Consider the following 20620-nt stretch of genomic DNA (forward strand, 5'->3'; position numbering starts at 1 on the left):
TTGATTTCTTTGCAAATTATAAAATTCAAAACTTTACCAGTTGGAGAAAATTGAATTCCTGAAACTTTTATTTCTGGTTTAAATGCTCTTGCAGCCATATCTCCTTTTCTCACACCTGGAAGACTTATTGCAACATTTGATTCATCATCTCTTTCTTCTATCAGAGCCTTATTTCCAAATTCTGTCATCTTTCTTTGACTGATAAAAGACTAATCGAACAGAAAAGTATAAAGTTAAGAGATTAAATAATTAAACGAAAACTTAGAAACAGTTTATAATACTTACTTCAATACCATCAAAAGAATGGTTACCAGTTATTTCAAATTTTTTTAATAAAATCTGTTCCTTAACATGATATATACAAACATTTTTAGATTTTCCAGCAGCCAATAAATAATTACCATCTCTTGTATAACACAAAGTTGTAAAAAAACTAAAATATTAAAAACAAATTAATAATAAATTTCTGTAAAACAGTTATATATAGTAGTTCCTAAAGCTAATTAAACTCAGAAAGCATAAAAATCATAGATATTATTTTAAAATCTGATTCTCTAATATTTATTCAATATCTTTAAATTTGTATCAACTGAAAAATTAAATAGCATGTCATTTTACTCCATAATAAAAAAATAAAATACAGTACTTTACACAACACAAATTTACATGAAATACTCTGTTAAATATAACAACATATATACATTTAATGTTTAGTTCTTTGGTTCAATACTTACGCTGCTGCTTGTAATTTTTTTGCAGTAATCAAATCAAAATCCTTGCGGCCAACCTCTAAATCTCTACTGTCAATACTACCAACTTGAGTATTGGATTCAGTATTAAAAAATGAAATTTGACCATTAATTGTTGCTGCAGCAAACTCTTGGCCATCTGGTCTAAATTCAACTGCTAAAACTAACAAAGGAATAAAATGTTAGAGTAAATTTATTAAGATTTTACTAGTTGAATTAAATTAATATTCATAACATTGAAAAATATGTTTATTTATATTTTCATATAGACAGACAAATCAATATATCTTTACTTCTACAATCAATTATTCAACTAAATTTCTTTTTTTCATTCTTGTAAATAAAATTGAATTTATCTCTTTACTGAAATTATTATTGATAATTCTTAATTATAAAAACTATTTTATAACCAAAATTAGATAAGTGCTATTAAAATCAAAATTAATATTAAAATTTCACGGATTTATCATCAAAGTTAATAAATAGCATTAGCCATTCACAAGATATTAATCAGGTGATTCTACATGTTTGAATTGAATCAATATTTATTTTTCTGTTTGAATTTATCCATAGAGAAAAACTACAAATATTCTGATCAGTAGACCATATAAATACATTAATTACAGATTAATAACATTATGTATTCAAAAAACAATAAAAAATTTTATTTGCATAAGAAATAATTTATTTATATTTTCATAAAAATGTATTAAAAAATATCAAGAAAAACAAGAAGTTTATATTAGTACATTGTTTAACTACAGTATATAATAATATTTATTGGTTTAAATGAACAGGAAAACTTAGGATATATCAATATGTTTAACTAAATTTTTAAAAATTTAGATGCTAATATAATTAAAGGTTTTCTTTTTTCTAAACATATCAACAGCATCTATGAAAAAATAAAATGAAAAATCCTTTATGTACTACCACATCTGCCTTTGTGATTTTTCTGGAAAGCAAACATTTACTTATGTCCTCTCCTGTTTTCTGTACTTCAACTGTCACTTTAATTAATATTATTGGACACTTACTTAAATTTCTATCTTGAAGGTTGATAAATTTATAGTGATTCTCATTTTCTATATAACAACTCTCAGAGAACTGTTTAAAAGTTAATTGTCACTTTAGTTTATATTAGAGGTCTACAGTGAATAAGAATTAAACAATTGATTCTCAAATTGATATTGTAGAGTCAGTGTGAAAATTATTTTATTTATCCTCATTTACCACTTATTTATCTCATAAGGCAATCATTTTTGCCAATACTAGCCATTCGTTTTGAGCCAGATGACTCTTCAAGCATCCACTATATTACAGACATTACTACTTTTAAATATTTTTCTATTTAATTTTTTTGAATGTTATTTCAGTATTTCTTACTACTCATCATTACTTGTCAAGTAAGTAATTTGGCCTAATGGCTACCTCTAGCCCAAATTACTTGACATTTAATTATTAATAGCAATATTAATATAGCCTGATATAATCCAGTAATCATTCATTGTAATCATCATTATATATTATTATTATTATTTAATGAATAAAACCAAAATAAAATGAAACAATAAAAAGTTTTATTGTTTGGTAACCATTTTCTATTTTCAGCACTTAATATAGCTCAAATATTGTTTTTTCCAATTCACTTATTTTATAATTACATCTAAAATATATATTACAGATGGAAATAAAATAAAAAATGAGATTAGTGGAAAATTTGAGACAATACTTTCTAAATTGCATACTAGTTACAGGGTTCATACTCAAATTTTTGTTTTAAATTCCATGATTTGCCCTGACCCTCATATCTCTTACAGTATGGCACATTGACAAAATAAGACAGTATTTGACTTACTATGCACATATGCTATTGAGTCTCCAACATTTTAATCAGTTAATTTTTCTAATTAACAGTTATATATTTTTTATAATTGCTGAATTATTATAACTAAAATAAAATGTTTTACTAAATTATAGTAGTTCATTCTGTTATTAATCCATAACCATAAATCTACATGGCTTTGAAAATAAGAAAAAAAAAGCAATTATTTATTTATTATTTATTAATAAATCCTGTATAATCTATGTATAAAAGTATATATTTATTCCTAATAAATTTCCCAAACTATAAAATATTAATAAATTGGAAAAAGTCAAAAATTGTTTTGTTATACAATCAAAATTATTAAACTAAAAAATGATAAATAATACCATTTAAATTAAAATATTTATCATTTTTTTGTACTTTGTAAATTTTTGGGGAAATTTTGTGTATTGTTGGGAGAAATTTTGGGTTCTGAAAATATTCTGCACCCCTTTTCATAAATTGTATTGCACCACACTTCTTCATGCTGGCTGTAGACAGCTACACTTAGTCAAGCATATTGTCAGCAAAAAATCAACAATTTAAATTATAAAAAATGTTTAGAATTTATTAATATATAGAATTTCTTCACTTTTAATATAGCTTTCGTAAAAATGTATTCACTTAGATTTTTTTACTCCCAGTTTTTAATAAATTATGAAGATGTTATGATCTAAAATTGTTAAACAATTATTAACTACAATCATTATACATTTATTTACATAAAAATTAATTAAGATATATAATTACCATCACATAACATTGTAATTGCCTCTTGTCTTCCTTTTCTTTCAAAAATATCCCATATACGAATAGTGTTATCTAAAGAACCACTTATCATAATAGATTGATTTGGACTAAAAGATAGTGAACTGATTGGTGCTTCATGACTTGCCAAAATCTGTAATTGAGTTAGAAATTAATTTACAGTTAAGTATGTTAGATATACCAAAAACTAAACCCATACATTTATATGTACTACTTATATGTAGAAAATTCAAAGAATGCATTTACCCATTTAACAAATTGGTAATAAGTTGATAAAAAGTATACCCAAAATTAAAAGAAAATTTCCAATTTGAACAGAAACTGAAAATATTATTTTAATCTAATCATTTATATATAGATGTTTTGATAAAGTTCATTTAATCTTGAAAATTTTTTTTTATAATTTCCTATTACTCATAATAGAATTAATATTTATTAATTGCAAAAAAATGAGAAACTTTAAACTAATTTGGCTTCTTGTACAATTCAAAGCCATTTTATAACAACAGTAAATAAGAAAAATAACTAATAACAGTAATAAATGTACTTACATCTAATAAATGACCATTCTTTACAGACCACACAAAAATTTCAAATGAATCTTTTGAACCAGCACATATTATTTCACCAAGTGGATCTACAGCAAGACACACAAATTGATTTGATTTGGGTGATGTACATGTTCGAAAATTACGATACCTAAAATTAAAAAATGCTATTTTAAAATATTTTATTTAATGTCAAAAAACTGTAATTATGGAAAGTATGTTAGATGATCAGAATATATGCAATTTTAACCCAAAAAATATCAATATTTTGATATCAATAAAATGTTCTCAAATTTCTCAGAAAAAATTAATTGTAGTATTCCATGCTACAATTATTATAGTTTGTTTTCCAGAAAAAATAATTTTCTCCTTTTTCTGGAACTAATTAAGTAAGAAAAAGCATGATTAAGTAATCATGTAAAACACGTACAAAATTCAACACCATTTTTAAATGTACAGTTGATCTATGAGTTTATTAAATACAGTAGAGCATCAATTATCCAAACACTGATCAACCAAAACATTGGTTAATCGAAAGTGTACCAGTCAGACTGTGTCATGGTGAATCAAATGTTTTTGATACTAGATTAACTTTTAAAGTATAATTTTTTTTTGTTTTTATATTTTTCAATATATTTATTTTGTTTGTACAAAATGAAGAAATAATTTTTACGATACAATAGCCACGATTATTATTATAAAAATTTTTGTTAGGCTTAACATCGACGAAAATTCAATGCAAAGCGACACGCAATGGAGAAAAATTTCAACATGGGATATATTAATATACTATTATTGAGATACACTAATATACTAATTACATGGGTTATACTAATATACTGTATTAATAATGTATTTTTTCATACATAATCGAAAAATCAATTTTCCAAGCAACCCCAGTCCCCAATTGATTCGCATAATCGATGCTCTACTGTACATCAAAATCTTTCATTACTCTAAAAATGTTTTCAGCCTTTATTAGACTATCATCAGCTACTGATACATTTGAATCTCAAAATGAAACAAGATGGAATATTCTATTTTGTTTCATTCTAAAGAGTCGATAAAGACTGCATTTCTAGATTAATGAATCGTTTCAGTATCTTTAATAAGCAGATGAGTTCTCTTTATATTTAATACGACCCATTTTTACTTTCAAAAGATAAGTCTAACATTATAACTATTTTATTCCATGGGTATTTTTCTTTTACTAAAAATTTTAATTTTAATTATTTTTAAAATTAATTATAAATAATTTATCTTAAAACAGTTTTTTATGAATTTTGATGGCAAATTTCTATAAAATTATTTCTAATCTCCATAAATATAAAATTTAAATCATCAATACTAACATCTGTACTAAGAGTTAAAATAATTATTGTGAAGAGCAATTCCAGAATATTTTTGTTTCTTCGATTGAAAAATCATGGTATTTATCTAAAAAAGCTACTGATATAAAACTCAAAGAGTAAAACCTAGTTCTCACTGGTGTAACAATGTGAATAATGTCACTTCAGGCATAGAAGCGACACTCAGCATACTGCTTGACACGTAAAAAGTAGAACACTTGTCAACTTCAACATTGACATCAAACATTGCTTCTGTGTTGGAAATGACAACATTCATGAACATTTTTATCATTTTTTACACTAGTGAGAACCAGACGGCTGGACGGCCGAGTGGTTAAGGTGGCAGCCCACTGCTCTGGGGACCAGGGTTTGAATCCAAACGGGGTCGAAAAATCTCCAGGAATATTTCAGAAAGTGGTCCGTCCAGATATATCAAGCCCCATCCCTCCCACCAGGCTGCCCCATTGTGGGCCTGGCTGAACCCATAATGGACTTGCTAAAAGAAGCCTTCTTAGTGCCCATAGGGCAGAAAGAGTTATAGGGGGAAAGCGAGAACCAGCCTTAACTTTGAAAAAGCTATAACTATTTTCTGTAGATTTATTTTTAAAAATTACCTATTTTATCCTACTTGATTCTACTATAATAATATGCTGTAATCTAAATGATATAATGAAGGTAATTGTCATTAATTAATTTCCCAAATTAAAATAAACTTTTCAAGCCTCTTTTAGTTAATTATGAATTATGATAAATAATTATAAGTGGTTAAATAAATTACCTGTGCAAATCAAATAATCTCACTGTTCCATCCAGTGAAGCTGATACTATTGTTGTACTTTTATTTGTGAATGTAATACCTGTGATTCCACTTGTATGTTCAGTAAAAGTTACAAAACAAAATCCACTGGACACATTCCAAACTTTAATCTAAAAAATAGGGATCAGTGTTAAAATATATTAAATAACAAACAACTTTTTAGTATAAAAATATAATTTAGTTATCAGTAGCATTCTAAATTATAAATATACTTTATTTCTTTTTCTTCAGTTTATTGTTAATGGTAGATCTTTCTTTTTCTTTCTTAATTCTAAATAATTACATTAATTTATTTCTAAACAAGAGTATTAGGACATACACATTCATATAATATATTCTATTTAAATATTAATATATTTGTTATTTATTTATATTATTATATTATTATTATTATTTAGTAGTGAATTTTGTTGATATATTTTTATTAAATTATTTTGATATTTTTAAAATATGGTAAATTAAAATTTATATAAGAAATAATTTACCTTTCCATCTTCTCCACCTGTAGCTATATACTGACCATTTGGTGAATAAGATAAACAATTCAAATTATTAAAGTGATTTTGCTGTTTTAGAACAAAAGATTCACTTTGCCATTCCCATATAACAAGCTGACCCAAATCACTACATCCTATTGCTAACCAATCACCCGTACAATTGAAAGCAAGAGAAGAAATAGCTTGGTCTGATACACTGTAAAAAAATAATAATAAACTTTCTTTATAAACAAAAACAATTTGAACTTAAAAATTAAATTAATAAGAGAAAATATATGTTTATTAAATAAAATTTTGAATACAAAATTTTTTAAAAAAGTAAAAAATAACTATCATCATAAATTTTTTAATAAAATAAATATCTTAACAAAGTAACTGAAGCAAGCAAATATTTTTCATTTTTGTGATCTTGAAAGCATTATCAAACATTTATCTACTTATACAAGCCATTGATCCCACTGTTTGTATATCTGTCATCTGTCACAGAATGCCCTAGCGATGATTTTCAGCTATTATTTAAATTAATGATATATATTTTATTTATAACAGTATAATTTGTTTATTACCAGTATATATTATTATTTTTATTTGTAATAGGAATTTATTACTTATATAAATTTTATTATTTATATCACGGAATGACACAGCTGCAGAACGTCCAGTAGGGGGCATCCCAGGCTAATAGTATTCTAGAAATTTTGCCATATATCCTTTTCTTCTTAAACCTACCACTTGTTTTACTTAAGAAATAAATAAATAAAAATGCTTCTAATTCATCTATTGAAATTCTATGTCTTCTATTCTCAAAACTGAAGGGGTTTTGTAAGAATTCAACAGTTCCTACTATACTCTGGATCTCTGTTTGCTATTCACTACTACTTATATCTACTATTCAGATAAATAATGAATATCCTTTGAGCAATGTAATCAAGATAAACTGTTGATTGAATAACCAAAGAGATCAGTTAAAATAAAATAAAATTATAAATAAGTATTCATAATGATTCAAAAAATGTATTTAATACAAAATATGTCTAGAAGACTACTGCTTTTATGAATTTTCTGGTTCTTGAAAAATCATTGTTAAGTAAGCTGTCATACTTATGTCACTTAATATCATAGAGTGAGATTACATTCATTCCTACTCTGTAATTCATTTTTTCTTAGGGATTCCCATAAATAACAATGTTGTGTCATTACCTTTTTAAGGCAAAACTGTTTTAATTGATTTTTATCTTTTTTTTATCTAACTGGTTGCTAATCAAGATAGAATTAAATTGTAATAAATGTCTTCAAACTTATCACCCCTTAAAACTCAATAACAACCCACAAGGGGAAATATCACCCAGGTTGAGAAATGCTGGTTTACATTCTTTTCCTTCCTTGCACGCCATCATCTTAATTCATTTCTTTCCTGTTTTTCAGATGTCTTACCTGCACCTTTGTCTACCACCAGTATGTACTATTGATATTATTTTCATTAATTTATCAATTTTCTTCTTACCAAAGAGTACATGACTGATTAATGCAATCATCTTCCAACAAATCATTCACCTTTCTTGCCACATTGAAAAGAGCTACTGATTTACTTTAGCAGAATGGAATTGTAACCTTAGTAACTTTATTTGAATATTATCTGTATGGGTTGCTTCATTTACTTAATATAATCATTGTTAGAAGATATATAGATTGTCTCTCTCTCTTAGAGGAAATAGTAATACAGTTGATTCCGTTTAATTGGGCGCTTTATTGGGCCAAATCTCAAAAAATGACAAGTAAAACGGCAAAGCCATTCTTGGGATGAGACTATGTCTCAGAGAGCGTGAGCAATGCATGCAAAAATCTCACACTTGCACCTGTTTGTAGAAACAGTCTCAGCATTTTGTATTTTATTTTAACCAAGTTCTCGGTCCCCTGACTACCTACAAGTCTGGTTTATTTTGTGTGTGCATGATTTGGGCACCAAATACTCTGTGCCAAATTGCAACTCTTGACATGTACTCCTTCATACTTCTAAGGTGTGCAGCCATTGACAGCAGTGTGATTTTAGAGATGAGACATAGTCTCGTCAAAAACCAAACTAATTAATTAATATATAACTTAAACGTTTCATTAGGACAATAGCAGAAAAAGAATTTAGTAAGTTTTGATATATTTTAGGGATCTTCCGAAAATATGACAACACTACTTACACTAATGTCATGTAGGCCTAGCAATTGGTAGAGACAAAGCAATTTTGTTTTTCACTCAAGTGAATCGGTTTTTCTGGAGGGGGTCAACATAGTGGGACATATCACACCAGGATCCCATTTGAGGCAAACCAGAATGAAAGCTATTGACCCTGCTCTGGATTGGACAAAACGTGCCCCTTAAAAGCAAAGGGACAAAGACCCCTCTTGACAATTTTTCAAGGTTTCTTGACCAAGTTGGAAGACAAAGAAAGTTCCCTTGGAAGACATGTGCATGATTACATCTAGACTCAGACAGCAGCCATCCGATCGTTGGGGCCAGCATCTGGATTCTGCAGACACTCTCACCAAAGTGGCCCATCTACAAGTAAAGAAAACCGTGCTCAAAGAAAGGCCATAAGGTGACTTTTGGACAAACCTGGACATGTTCTAACTAAAAAGGGAGAAAGGAAAGATCGTTCAATCAGAAAATCAGGAACTGATTGAACGACCAACCCTTGTGTACGTCACAACTAATATTTGGCAACACTAGCGTGATGCAAATCAGTTATCTATTGACACAAGTTTGGAAAATTTATAGTACAAATATTTTCTGCATTTTGGTTTAATAAAGCATTAAAATAGGTACCTAATTATTATTTTTTTACCTACTTATTTATTTATTCACACATTACATACTTTATTTTAGAATTTATTATTAATTTGTTTAATTGGGCCAAAATGGATTAGTCCCAACATGTCCCAATTAAGTGGAATTGACAGTATTAATCAAAACTAACAAAAATTTAGAAATTCTTAAATGCAAAAGGAAGGTTCATTACCAATATTAAAACTATTTTAATAATTAAACAAATTAATAATTATTTTTGACATGGATAATGATAATATTTTATTATTGCAATATATTTTAAGTAAAAAATTTGATATTTAAGCACAGTTTAGAAAAAAATACAAAGTAATACATTTTTTTACAGTATTATGAAAATATAAGTAAATTTATTTGTTATTTTTGTAAATGAAAAAAAGAAATATAATATATACATACTTAAGAGAATGAATTAAATTACACTGTGGCATTTCAAGAAGAATGAAGCTGCCCACAGAAAATCCTACTACTAAAATATGAGATTTTTTATGATAGGCAGCAGATGAAAGTGTCACATAACCAGTAGCCTTTAAGTTGTCTTTCAAGTTATATCTAAAATAATAAGTAAACAAATCACAAAATGAGAGTTTATAAAAATTTATACACTAAAAAATTAGTTAAAAATACAACTAATTACTATATAAAATATCTGTTCTTGTCACTTATGTAATATTTTTTTTTTTATTTACAACAAATTTTTACAAAGAGATAATGGAATATGGACAAACTTTAAAAAAGAAAAATAGAATAAATTTTCAGAATTTCATTTATGTTTGAGTTTCAAAATCATACTAAAACATATTTTATTCATAAATGACTAATAATTCTTATCACAATTCTTACAACTTAATTTAAATAGTTTTTGTTCTTCATACATCTTTCTTTTATTAAATTTCATAATAAATTGATAAATTCAACAGTATTCTATAAATTGTGGATCATAGCAAATTATCTTAGTGGTACCTTATACTTTGAACATTCCAGAGTTTGAATGCTAAATTTTAGAAGAGAGAAATTCCATCCAGAGTTCAACTGATGCTTCTATTCAATAGATTTAAACAGCACATACAGTGAAAAAAATGTGTTGATTGTGTAAACACTGTCTGTTATGTGTCCAAGTTGTCTCTTGCTCTTGCTCTGAAAGCATCACTTGTATTATGCTCATGTGTTTTCAGTCTTTTCCCACTTTACTTTTGATGTGTTTGGTTATATACTGTATAATAAACCCTACCTATTAACCATGATATCCATGAAGAGTGTGGAATCAACAAAATCTAAGAAAAAGGTTGCAGTATTGATAATTGAGGTATAAAAGAAACTTATCGTGAGCATGAAAGTAGTACATGTATGGTGGATCTGGCAGCCATGTCTAAGATGCTGAAGTCAACAGTATGCTCCATTTTTAAAAATAAGGAAGCAATAAAAGCAGCAAATGTGGCTAAAGGTGTGACAACATTGTCCTCCAGGAGGTCACATGTTATTGAAGAAATGAAAAGATTCCTCCTAGTGTGAATAAGTGAGAAGTAATTGGATAGTGATATCATCTCTGAGAAGATTATATGTGAGAAAGCCAAGCATGTTGCATAGTGACCTTTAGAAATGGAATATCACCACTCCTCACTAAGGTACAGTAAATGCAATTTTCATTTTATTATACAGTATTTACATATTTTATTTATTGTTTTCATGATTTGATTTATTATTTAGGGCATTTAATTGTTATTTCTTCCTTAAATTATGCATATTTGTTGCTTAAGTTTGTCAAAATGGGTATTGTTCAGGGTCTGGAAACAGATTAAAAGTCAAAGTAATACAGTGGAACTTTGCTTAACGAGCAAAACAAATTGTAAAAAATGACTCACTTAACGAGTGATGTCTCGCATAACAAGTGATGAGGAGTGGGGAAGTGCTGGATTGTGTGCATGCTCCATCAGTGTGTGTTTAGTATTCATTCCACTAGCATCTTAGTGTCGCTTGTGATCACACATTTTTCCAAACTTGTGTTCACACATATTATGTATAAACATCAACAACCATAGCCCATTATATAATAAACAGGCCAAACCTTATGCCAAATTCTTGGGCTATGTAAAGGCTATAATTAAATATTAGAAATTAATTAATTTGACTAGAGGTAGGCAGTTATGCTGCCATCTCATATTAAATTTAATGACCAATTCCAAATTAAAATTTAGAAATGTCTAAATTAAAAATTAATTATTTACAATTATTAAATTTAATACAAAATGGCAGCATAACTTCCTACCTTTAGTCAATTTTTTATACAGGTAACCCCTGTATAACATGGGAGTTATGTTCCAAAAAATTGCTGTGTTATGCGAATCCGTGTTATACAAAACAAAGAACTAGTATGAAAAGGGGGTTAGGTTCCAAAAATTAAAAAACATGCTATTATATTTTCATAAATAAGATAAATATCTTTATTAAAATTTTCTTAAGAAGTGATACATATTAATATAAATTAAACAATGTTTTTTTTGTCATCACTAAGCACTATTAACTGAAATTTTCTTATCTACGTAGCCAAAAATGAGACACAATTAAAGTCTTAAAGTATACTTGTAAAGGTGTGAATTGTCCCAACGGTTGGAGACGCGGTTCAATGCCTAAAAACCGGTGATTAAATAAAGCAAGTATGGAATAAGGGAAAAACATCTGGCAACTTCAAAAGCAGAAGCGTCGAGATCTGGCAACACTGAAACAAGTTTCAAGAAGGACCACGTGTATCAACAGAAGGTGGGAAAAGAAAATTTACATACTGTACTTAAGTACTAATAGTTCACAAAAATTATGCAGGAAAATCTGATAGTATATACATGCTCAAATGAAAAATGTCAAATGAGGTATCTTTCGCATTTAAAAGCTTTATCACATTTATTGAACTGTTGTATGGGAATTTCCTATTTTCAAATTAGATAAAGTTTTCTTTTAATAGTTTTTATTACATTTCATGTTGTACGAGGGTTTTACCCAATTCTCAAACCATGTTAGAGTGAATCCGTGCTATAAAAGCACTGTGTTATACAGGGAAGTTTCCAATTCTCGAACCATGTTAGGAGTGAATCCATGCTATAGAAGTGCCGTATTATACGGGGGTTACCTGTATTTAATTATAGCCTTTACATAGCCCAAGAATTTGGCACAACGTTTGCCCTGTTTATCAGACATTATCTGTGATTTTTTTTGTTTCCTGCAAATCAAATTCACATTCCAGGTAGGTTCACACTCCATGCTAGAAGAAAAGATGATGATGATTCATGCTCCTTAACAATGTATACTGTATATTTTTCTTTGAATAAATATTAAACATAAAATATTTGAGTATTTTTTCAGTATGGAACACATTATCGTATTTTACATTAATTTATATTGGAAAAATTATTTTGCTTAATGACCATTTTGCATTACAAATAAGATTCTAGAACGAATTATGCTCGTTAAACAAGGTTCCACTGTATTTAGAAAATGCTATTAGTATTTTACTGATTGAATCCTAATCAGATAGTGATGAGCAAAACATAACTCAAATCATATTAAGGATCAAGTGATAAATGTTATATTATTTAAAACAGTTTTAATTGTCATAAGACTGCTCTATATTTCATCAAAATATATCAAGAAAGATAGCTAACATTTTTCTCAGCTCTTCAGTTTGGAATCAATTCAACTTTCAAAAGGAAAGGAAGGTCAAAAAAGGAAAAAAAGGAAGTTCAACAAGGAAAGAAAATAAATTTTGTTTTCAAAAGATTTTGTGAAGGACTAATAAATTCTTTTTGAAGTTATTTTTGTAATATTAAAGTCAAATAGTTTCCTATGTGATTTTTTCTAAAATTAACTCTTGGTAGTAAATATTAATTTATCTAAAAGGAGAATTTTTCTTAGCTGTTTCAGAAAAACAACTTCAAAATTTCCTGAAGATGTATAAAAAAATATCTTTTAAGTTGTGTTCAATTTTAAATGTGCTATAATCTTGTTTTTTGCTATTTCTTACTCCTGAAATTTTTCAGAAAGCAGAAATTTTCTCAGTGATATAAATACGATAACATATTACATTTAAATGCAATTTAAACTATTTATATTTAATAATACATGAAAAATCTAGGTAATAATCAAATATGAAAATTTTGACATATGTTTTTACTTTATTTCTATTGTAACAGCAATAAAGATCAATAAAAAATCTACTAATTAATAGAAAATACATATATTTCTTTGTAAAATACCTTTAAGAAATAAATTCTTTAAATACTATTCTGAGCACAAAAACTAATTAACTAACATTACATTTAACTAATAAATAATTAACATTAAATATAATTTACCTTGCAAGGCGTTTATAATATACTTTCTCAGACGATTCCATTGATTCATCTTGCTTTTCTGAATGTTCTAAAAAAATATATATATGAAATCAAATCAAATAATTTTGATTAATATTAATTAATATTTTCATTCCTTAAGCCTCATCTAATCCAAACTTAAATAAATTCTTTTATTGTATAAAATAATAAAAATGCAAATTTAATTATAATACATATATAAAATTACCGTATTCCCTCAATTCTATGATGTATCATAACTTTAAATCTTAAAATTTGATTTTTTTTATGAAGAGAAAAATTTAAATTATCAATTTTATTGTGTTTTAATAAGTAACAAGTAAAAACAATACAAATGCCATGAAGTAGGTAATGTTTGGTAGCTCTATTTCCATGCTCTTCTATACAATAACTAAACTCTGTTCAAAAAATAAGCATAATCATCCAATTCACAGATAGGAGTCCAAGTACAGTCTACAAAATGATTGTTATTGGATAAGACTCTGAAATGAGTAAGAAAATGATACAGTCCCATGAACATAATGGAAGTTAGAGGTAGTGGTATCATGGTTTGGGACATCATGCTTAACACCTGACTGAATCCATGTTTTTGTGAAGCATGGTATTACTGCAAGGTATGCAGATGAGGCTTTGAAACCTATGAGAGACTTTTTCAAGATGCTGTGGCACTGATTTCATTTATATGAAGAATAATGCCTGCACACACAAGAGTGTTCTTGTCAATGACTTTCTTGACAATAAAGACATTAATCACAAGGAATGGGCAGTGAGAATTTCAGACCTAAATCCCACATAATATGTGTGAAATACTCTAGGGAGACAAGCTGCATCCTACCAGCCTCAATCAAGAACAATCCAGAAACTTCAAGTATGAGCTTTTCTCTTGTTACCGGCTAAGCTCATTTGAACTAACTTGATTGTTTAACAGTATAACAAAAAATGTCTATTAGAGGTACATAATATATCATAATATATCTTGCAATTATCACTATTTTGGATTATGGATGTAAGACATCATTGATTCTAGGGTGCAATTTTACTTCAGTACAAATGGGTAAAAGAACTTTATCTTGGAATTGAGGAAATATAGTATACTAATATGTATTTTATGGTAAAATATTTGATTAAAAAATAATTTATATTATAAATGTTATAAAGTTTATTGAAAGATTGAATTATTAATATACACTACAAACCATGGATACTGTTGTCAGAATTATGAAGTCTCAAACAATGCAAGTTAAAATATACTGAGAAAAACCTCTCATTATAATTAGAATTTCAGTTCATTCAATTATTGTCTTCTGACAAGTAGGCATTATTTAAGCTGTCTTTTTGTGCTATGAACATACAATTGTTACCATTAACATTAACCAGTGCTTTAAATGTTATTTGGTTTAAATCATTATTTGTTTGCAGTATAACAATTTAAATTGCTGACATTCTTACTTTAATTATACACTGGATAAATTATTATTAATTAATAACAATAATTGCAATTAATAAATCTTTAAGTTATACATTTCATAACTGTTTAGTACATTTCTTTTTAATGTCAGAGACAATAAAACAATTTCCATTAATAGTCGTCTTATTCATTTTATCTTGCTTAATGTTATTGGTCAATTATCATCAACAGTATAAGTCTCAAAGAGTTTGCAATAAGCATATACTACTGTGTCTGTAAGTGTTTATAGATATACACTACATATATAAATTAATAACAAAAATTAATTTAATGAAAAGTTACCATCATTATCTGTTTCTAATTCTTCTATCTTCTGTATTTTTCCTTCTTTTTTACTTGGTATAAGACCATCTAAATCAATGCTACATTCCCAAACACAGAGTTGATCATTCCGACTTAGAGTATATAACTTGTATAAGTAAAGGAAAACAAATTTTAAGATGGGCTATTTTTACACACATATATTGAGCTGTTTGCAATGATCTTGCTTATTTAAAAATTACATTAAAAGTTTTCATGTAATTTTTAAATCAGTTTCTGTTACCTTTAATTTTTTAAATTTCAAATTCTGTTGTAAAGTTTAAAAATTCTTTTTAAAGTTTGAACAGTTACCTTTAGAATTTGATTTAAAATATTTTGTTTATTAAAAAAACATTTTGGTTTACATTTTAAATGAACTGTTGATCTGATGATGAGTATGCAGATTTGTTCAGTATTTTTAGGACAAAATATTAGCATTTGACATAACTTGAGCTTCTGATCACTGCTTCAAATCTATGTTCCATTGTCTAGCACTGATTGGAAAATCTCATACCGTGCTTTTTGGATGGCAGACCACAATTAATCTGGATCCAAGTATGCTGGCTGGTGTATATGACACTTAACTTCATTCCAAAGATTCTCTATGGGATTTAGGTGATTAGGGTGGCCATGTCATAAGATTCACCTTTTTCTGTCAAAACCATTGCTTTATCAAATTTGCTGCATGTTTCAGGTCATTGTCCTGTTGGAAGATCTATCCCCTTGGCATTATTCCATTAATTCTATGAATTGGACCAATTCCCTTTGCAGAGAAACATCCCCATACCATTATGCAGTCACCACCATGCTTTATTATAGGAACTGTGTATTTTGGATCATATCTCATGTTCACTAATTGTCTGACATATTGTATACCATCACTAGAGAAGACATTGAATTTAGATTCATCACTCCATAACACCTTGGACCATTTTTATTTGGTCCAAGTGATATGTTCATGTGCAAATTCTAATCTCAACTTTGTTTTTTGCTGAACAAATGGTTTCTTTGCTGGTCATCTCCCATGTAATCCAAAACTAGTCAAATGTCTTCGTACAGTCCTTAAGCTTATATCTAGGTTACCCACTTCACGTTTAATATATAAAGCAGTCAAACAAGAGTTGACTGCACTCATATGCCTGATCAAATGATCCAACTGTGGTGTTGTTTTTCATAATCTACCTGACTTTTTGCAGAAACAATGGTTCCATATATTTGAAAATGCTTCACCACTTTCATGCACATTACAGAGTTTACTAATTTCAGTAAAGGTCTTTTTTTTCCTTCAAACACATATCTACCATTCTTTGTTTGATATTATTTGATAATTGTACACCTCGAGACAACTTAGTTGATTCAATGGAACACAGATGTGATGCAGTGATCAGAAGCTCTGGTTATGCCACAAATACTAACATTTGGTCCTAAAAATACTGGACAAATCTGCATACTTCCTTTGGTAGCTCTATTTTTGTCACAGAGTAAAATATAAAAACTTCATTTTTTTGTTTTGTGAATCAGATTCAAAATAAAATCTGTTTGATTCAATTGAGTATTTTGACCCTTTTTTTGTGCTCTTTTCAACTATCACAATATTAATTATGTAGTAGGTGGTAAACAAAATAGAGATCACATTTTTAAAACATATGTCAAGGGTAGCTCTACTTTTGGCCACTACTGTAAATAAGAATAGTATATAACTGATAAAATATTAATTGTAAATTATTATGCCTTTGTGTCCTTAATTATAGCTTAAATTTATCTTTGTATACTAAGTACATTTATCAATTAACAGGACTTATTATACTGGAAAATTATGGATGCAGATATTTAGTCTTACTGATCAGAAATAATATTTTTTATTTAGTTCACCTGTACACATACACTTTAAGCTTGTGTTTCGGACTTGTTTGTCCCTCCTCAGCAGGCATTCAAAAAGCACTTTCTACAAATTAACAGTTAAAATGATTTTTGTTACAATTATAAAATTCAAAATTAAAAATATACACATTATTGCACCGACAATAAAATAATAAAAGTTCTTACAGTTTCTGTATCTCCCGACATCTTTAAAGATTTTATTATACTTGTAATACATATTAACCAAATAACACGAACCGTACACCTATTTTTTATACATTATAAATTATTAGATGTAATTTTAAATCATGTTTAACTTCTACATTGACTACTTACATTGTAAATTCTTTCATACTTAAGCTTTATTTACAATTTATTTTCAATCTCTTCTTTTTATGCTTTCACTTCCCTCCCCCTTCTATAATGCTTCTCCAGGATTGGTGGATTTCCCTTCCGGTATTATTGTTTATTCTTTCTGTTTGTCTGATTATATTTATATGTTCATATAATTGGCGTTTAAAATTATTTTCTTCTTTTTCCTTATTTTAACAGTGTTTAAATCTATTTGACAACCTTCCTTATTGCAATGTTCTGCCACTGCTGAATTTGCATAATTTCCTTTTATTGCTCTATTATACTCGCTTAGTCTAATTTTTAATTTTCTTTTTGTTTCTCCTATGTATGTTTTCTTTGGGTTACAATTGCAATTAAATGAATATACAACACCTTTTTCCTCAGTTATATCGTAATTTTCCTCTTTTCTATAACACAAATATTTTTTAGTTGAATTTATTTTTTCCGGTATTAAATTAATTCTACTTTTTACAACTTTCTTAATTCTTTCAAATAATTTTGGTACATACCTTAATTTAACAAATTTTTTCTCTTTATCCATTGGTTTTGATTGATTGTCATTACGTAATTTTTCATTCCATTTATTTAGTAAACATTTTGGATAGTCATTTAACATAAACATTTTAATTATTTCTTCCTCCTCTTGTTTTTGCATTTCTATTTCACTTGTTCTTTGTCTTATTTTATTCATATACATTTTAAATATATTATATTTCATACTAACAGGTATAACAGATTTATAATTAATTACTTTAGGTATTTGTATAGGTTTAGCATATTTCTTATAAATTAATCTATCATTTTTTCTTTCTATAGTTAGATCTAGGTAATTTAAACTATTCTGTTTTTCTTTTTCTAATTCAAATTTAATATTTTCTTTGATTTTGTTGGCCCTATTTACAATTACATTCTCGTTTGTTTTCGTTTTATCAAAAATTATTATACAATCATCCACATACCTGCTATAAAATTCTATACCTTCTATATTTTTAATCTTTTCATCTATTTGCATCATTGATATTTCGGCCAATTTTGGACCTATACACGTGCCCATAGGTATTCCTTCAGTTTGGGTGTAGAATTCCTTATCAAACTGAAAATAGTTATTTTTAATTACTGTTAAACATAGTTTAATTATCCAATTTGGTGTTTGGATGTTTATTAACGAATTTTCTATGTCTTCTATTGTAATGCTAGGATACATGTTGACAACATCTAGTGATATTAACTTCAAATTTTCATTTATAGTTATATTTTTTAATCTACTTAATAATTCATCCACATTTTTTATACTGTACTTAGATACTTCTAATAAATTTAACTTATCCTTTAAATATTTTTCTAAAATTATAATATATGTAATTTTTTACGTCTATTAGAGGTCTATATTTAATAGGATTTTTATGTGTCTTTACCCTTATGTTAAATTTCGGTGTTCTGTTGTCTTCTCTTTTTATGTATTTGATGTCTTCTTCTGTTATGTGTTGTTGTATTTTTAAATTCTTTAGTTCCTTGTCTAAAGCTTTTATTAGACCATTCACTGGATCTTTGTTGAGTTGTTCATAACTTCCTTCTTTGATTAATTCTTTGATGACTTCGATTTTCTTGTCTTTTTCCATTATTATTATTTGTTTGGTTTTATCACCTTGAAGTATTTCCAAATTATTATTTATTAAAAATTCTTTAACATTATTTAGATTACATTTATAATTTTTAATTTTATTTTTTGTTTTTTTAATTTAATTTTTTATTTTTAATTATGTTTTGCATACCTATTCTTTCATACTTAAGCTTTAGCAAAAGCTTAAGTATGAAAGAATTTACAATGTAAGTAGTCAATGTAGAAGTTAAACATGATTTAAAATTACATCTAATAATTTATAATGTATAAAAAATAGGTGTACGGTTCGTGTTATTTGGTTAATATGTATTACAAGTATAATGGAATCTTTAAAGATGTCGGGAGATACAGAAACTGTAAGAACTTTTATTATTTTATTGTCGGTGCAATAATGTGTATATTTTTAATTTTGAATTTTATAATTGTAACAAAAATCATTTTAACTGTTAATTTGTAGAAAGTGCTTTTTGAATGCCCGCTGAGGAGGGACAAACAAGTCCGAAACACAAGCTTAAAGTGTATGTGTACAGGTGAACTAAATAAAAAATATTATTTCTGATCAGTAAGACTAAATATCTGCATCCATAATTTTCCAGTATAATAAGTCCTGTTAATTGATAAATGTACTTAGTATACAAAGATAAATTTAAGCTATTAATTGTAAATGTTATATGACTTAAGTATTGTACACTTTCCATCAAAATAATAAAAACAACTAAGCAATTTTTATTCTTTATGTAACATAATGAAAATGCCCCTCCCTCATTTCTCAATAGAAACAAACTAACAGGTTAAACTGATAAGTTAGTATGTTATTTCAAATATAGATTTATCACAAATTTTCTGACACCTCTTTTAATCTGGACAGAATTACGTGGAAATTTAAAATTCTCAGTACTGCCAGACTCATTCACTAAATGTCTACAAATGGTATCATTTGTAGTATACGTTCACCAGGGTTGTCTATATTATAACTGTTGATAATTCCTTTATTCTCTGCAAATTTCAGCTCATTTTACTTAATTTGATTTTAGTTATGGCTTACAAAAAATGTAAGTCTCAGTGCTATCAATACTCAGTCCAGATTTAAAATATGTTTAATTTAAGTTTAAGGCCATCCATAATAATTTAGAAACAAGAAAAACATAATTACTGGTTCAGGATGTATGGTTGAGTTATTGACTGATTGATCTGGCAAGATTTTAGAATCAAGGTGGTTGATGTGT

At 27.3% G+C, this 20620-nt stretch overlaps 1 protein-coding gene across 1 annotated transcript in view; it reads right to left on the reverse strand.

Annotated features, from left to right (window-relative positions):
• Nucleotides 1–20620, reverse strand: part of LOC136985837 (periodic tryptophan protein 2 homolog) — a 55091-nt gene that overhangs the window by 15522 nt on the left and 18949 nt on the right. The window contains exons 7-16 of the mRNA XM_067283206.1: nt 15542–15668; nt 13774–13840; nt 9830–9982; nt 6584–6791; nt 6060–6208; nt 3936–4083; nt 3367–3517; nt 735–912; nt 286–433; nt 38–209 (exon numbers count right to left, since the gene is read on the reverse strand). Of these exons, the coding sequence (XP_067139307.1) occupies nt 38–209; nt 286–433; nt 735–912; nt 3367–3517; nt 3936–4083; nt 6060–6208; nt 6584–6791; nt 9830–9982; nt 13774–13840; nt 15542–15668 (1501 nt within the window). The remainder of the gene's footprint in view (nt 1–37; nt 210–285; nt 434–734; nt 913–3366; nt 3518–3935; nt 4084–6059; nt 6209–6583; nt 6792–9829; nt 9983–13773; nt 13841–15541; nt 15669–20620) is intronic.

The sequence above is a fragment of the Centruroides vittatus genome, unplaced genomic scaffold (assembly GCF_030686945.1).
Source record: "Centruroides vittatus isolate TY-2023 unplaced genomic scaffold, ASM3068694v2 contig_979, whole genome shotgun sequence".
Classification (NCBI taxonomy): domain Eukaryota; kingdom Metazoa; phylum Arthropoda; class Arachnida; order Scorpiones; family Buthidae; genus Centruroides; species Centruroides vittatus.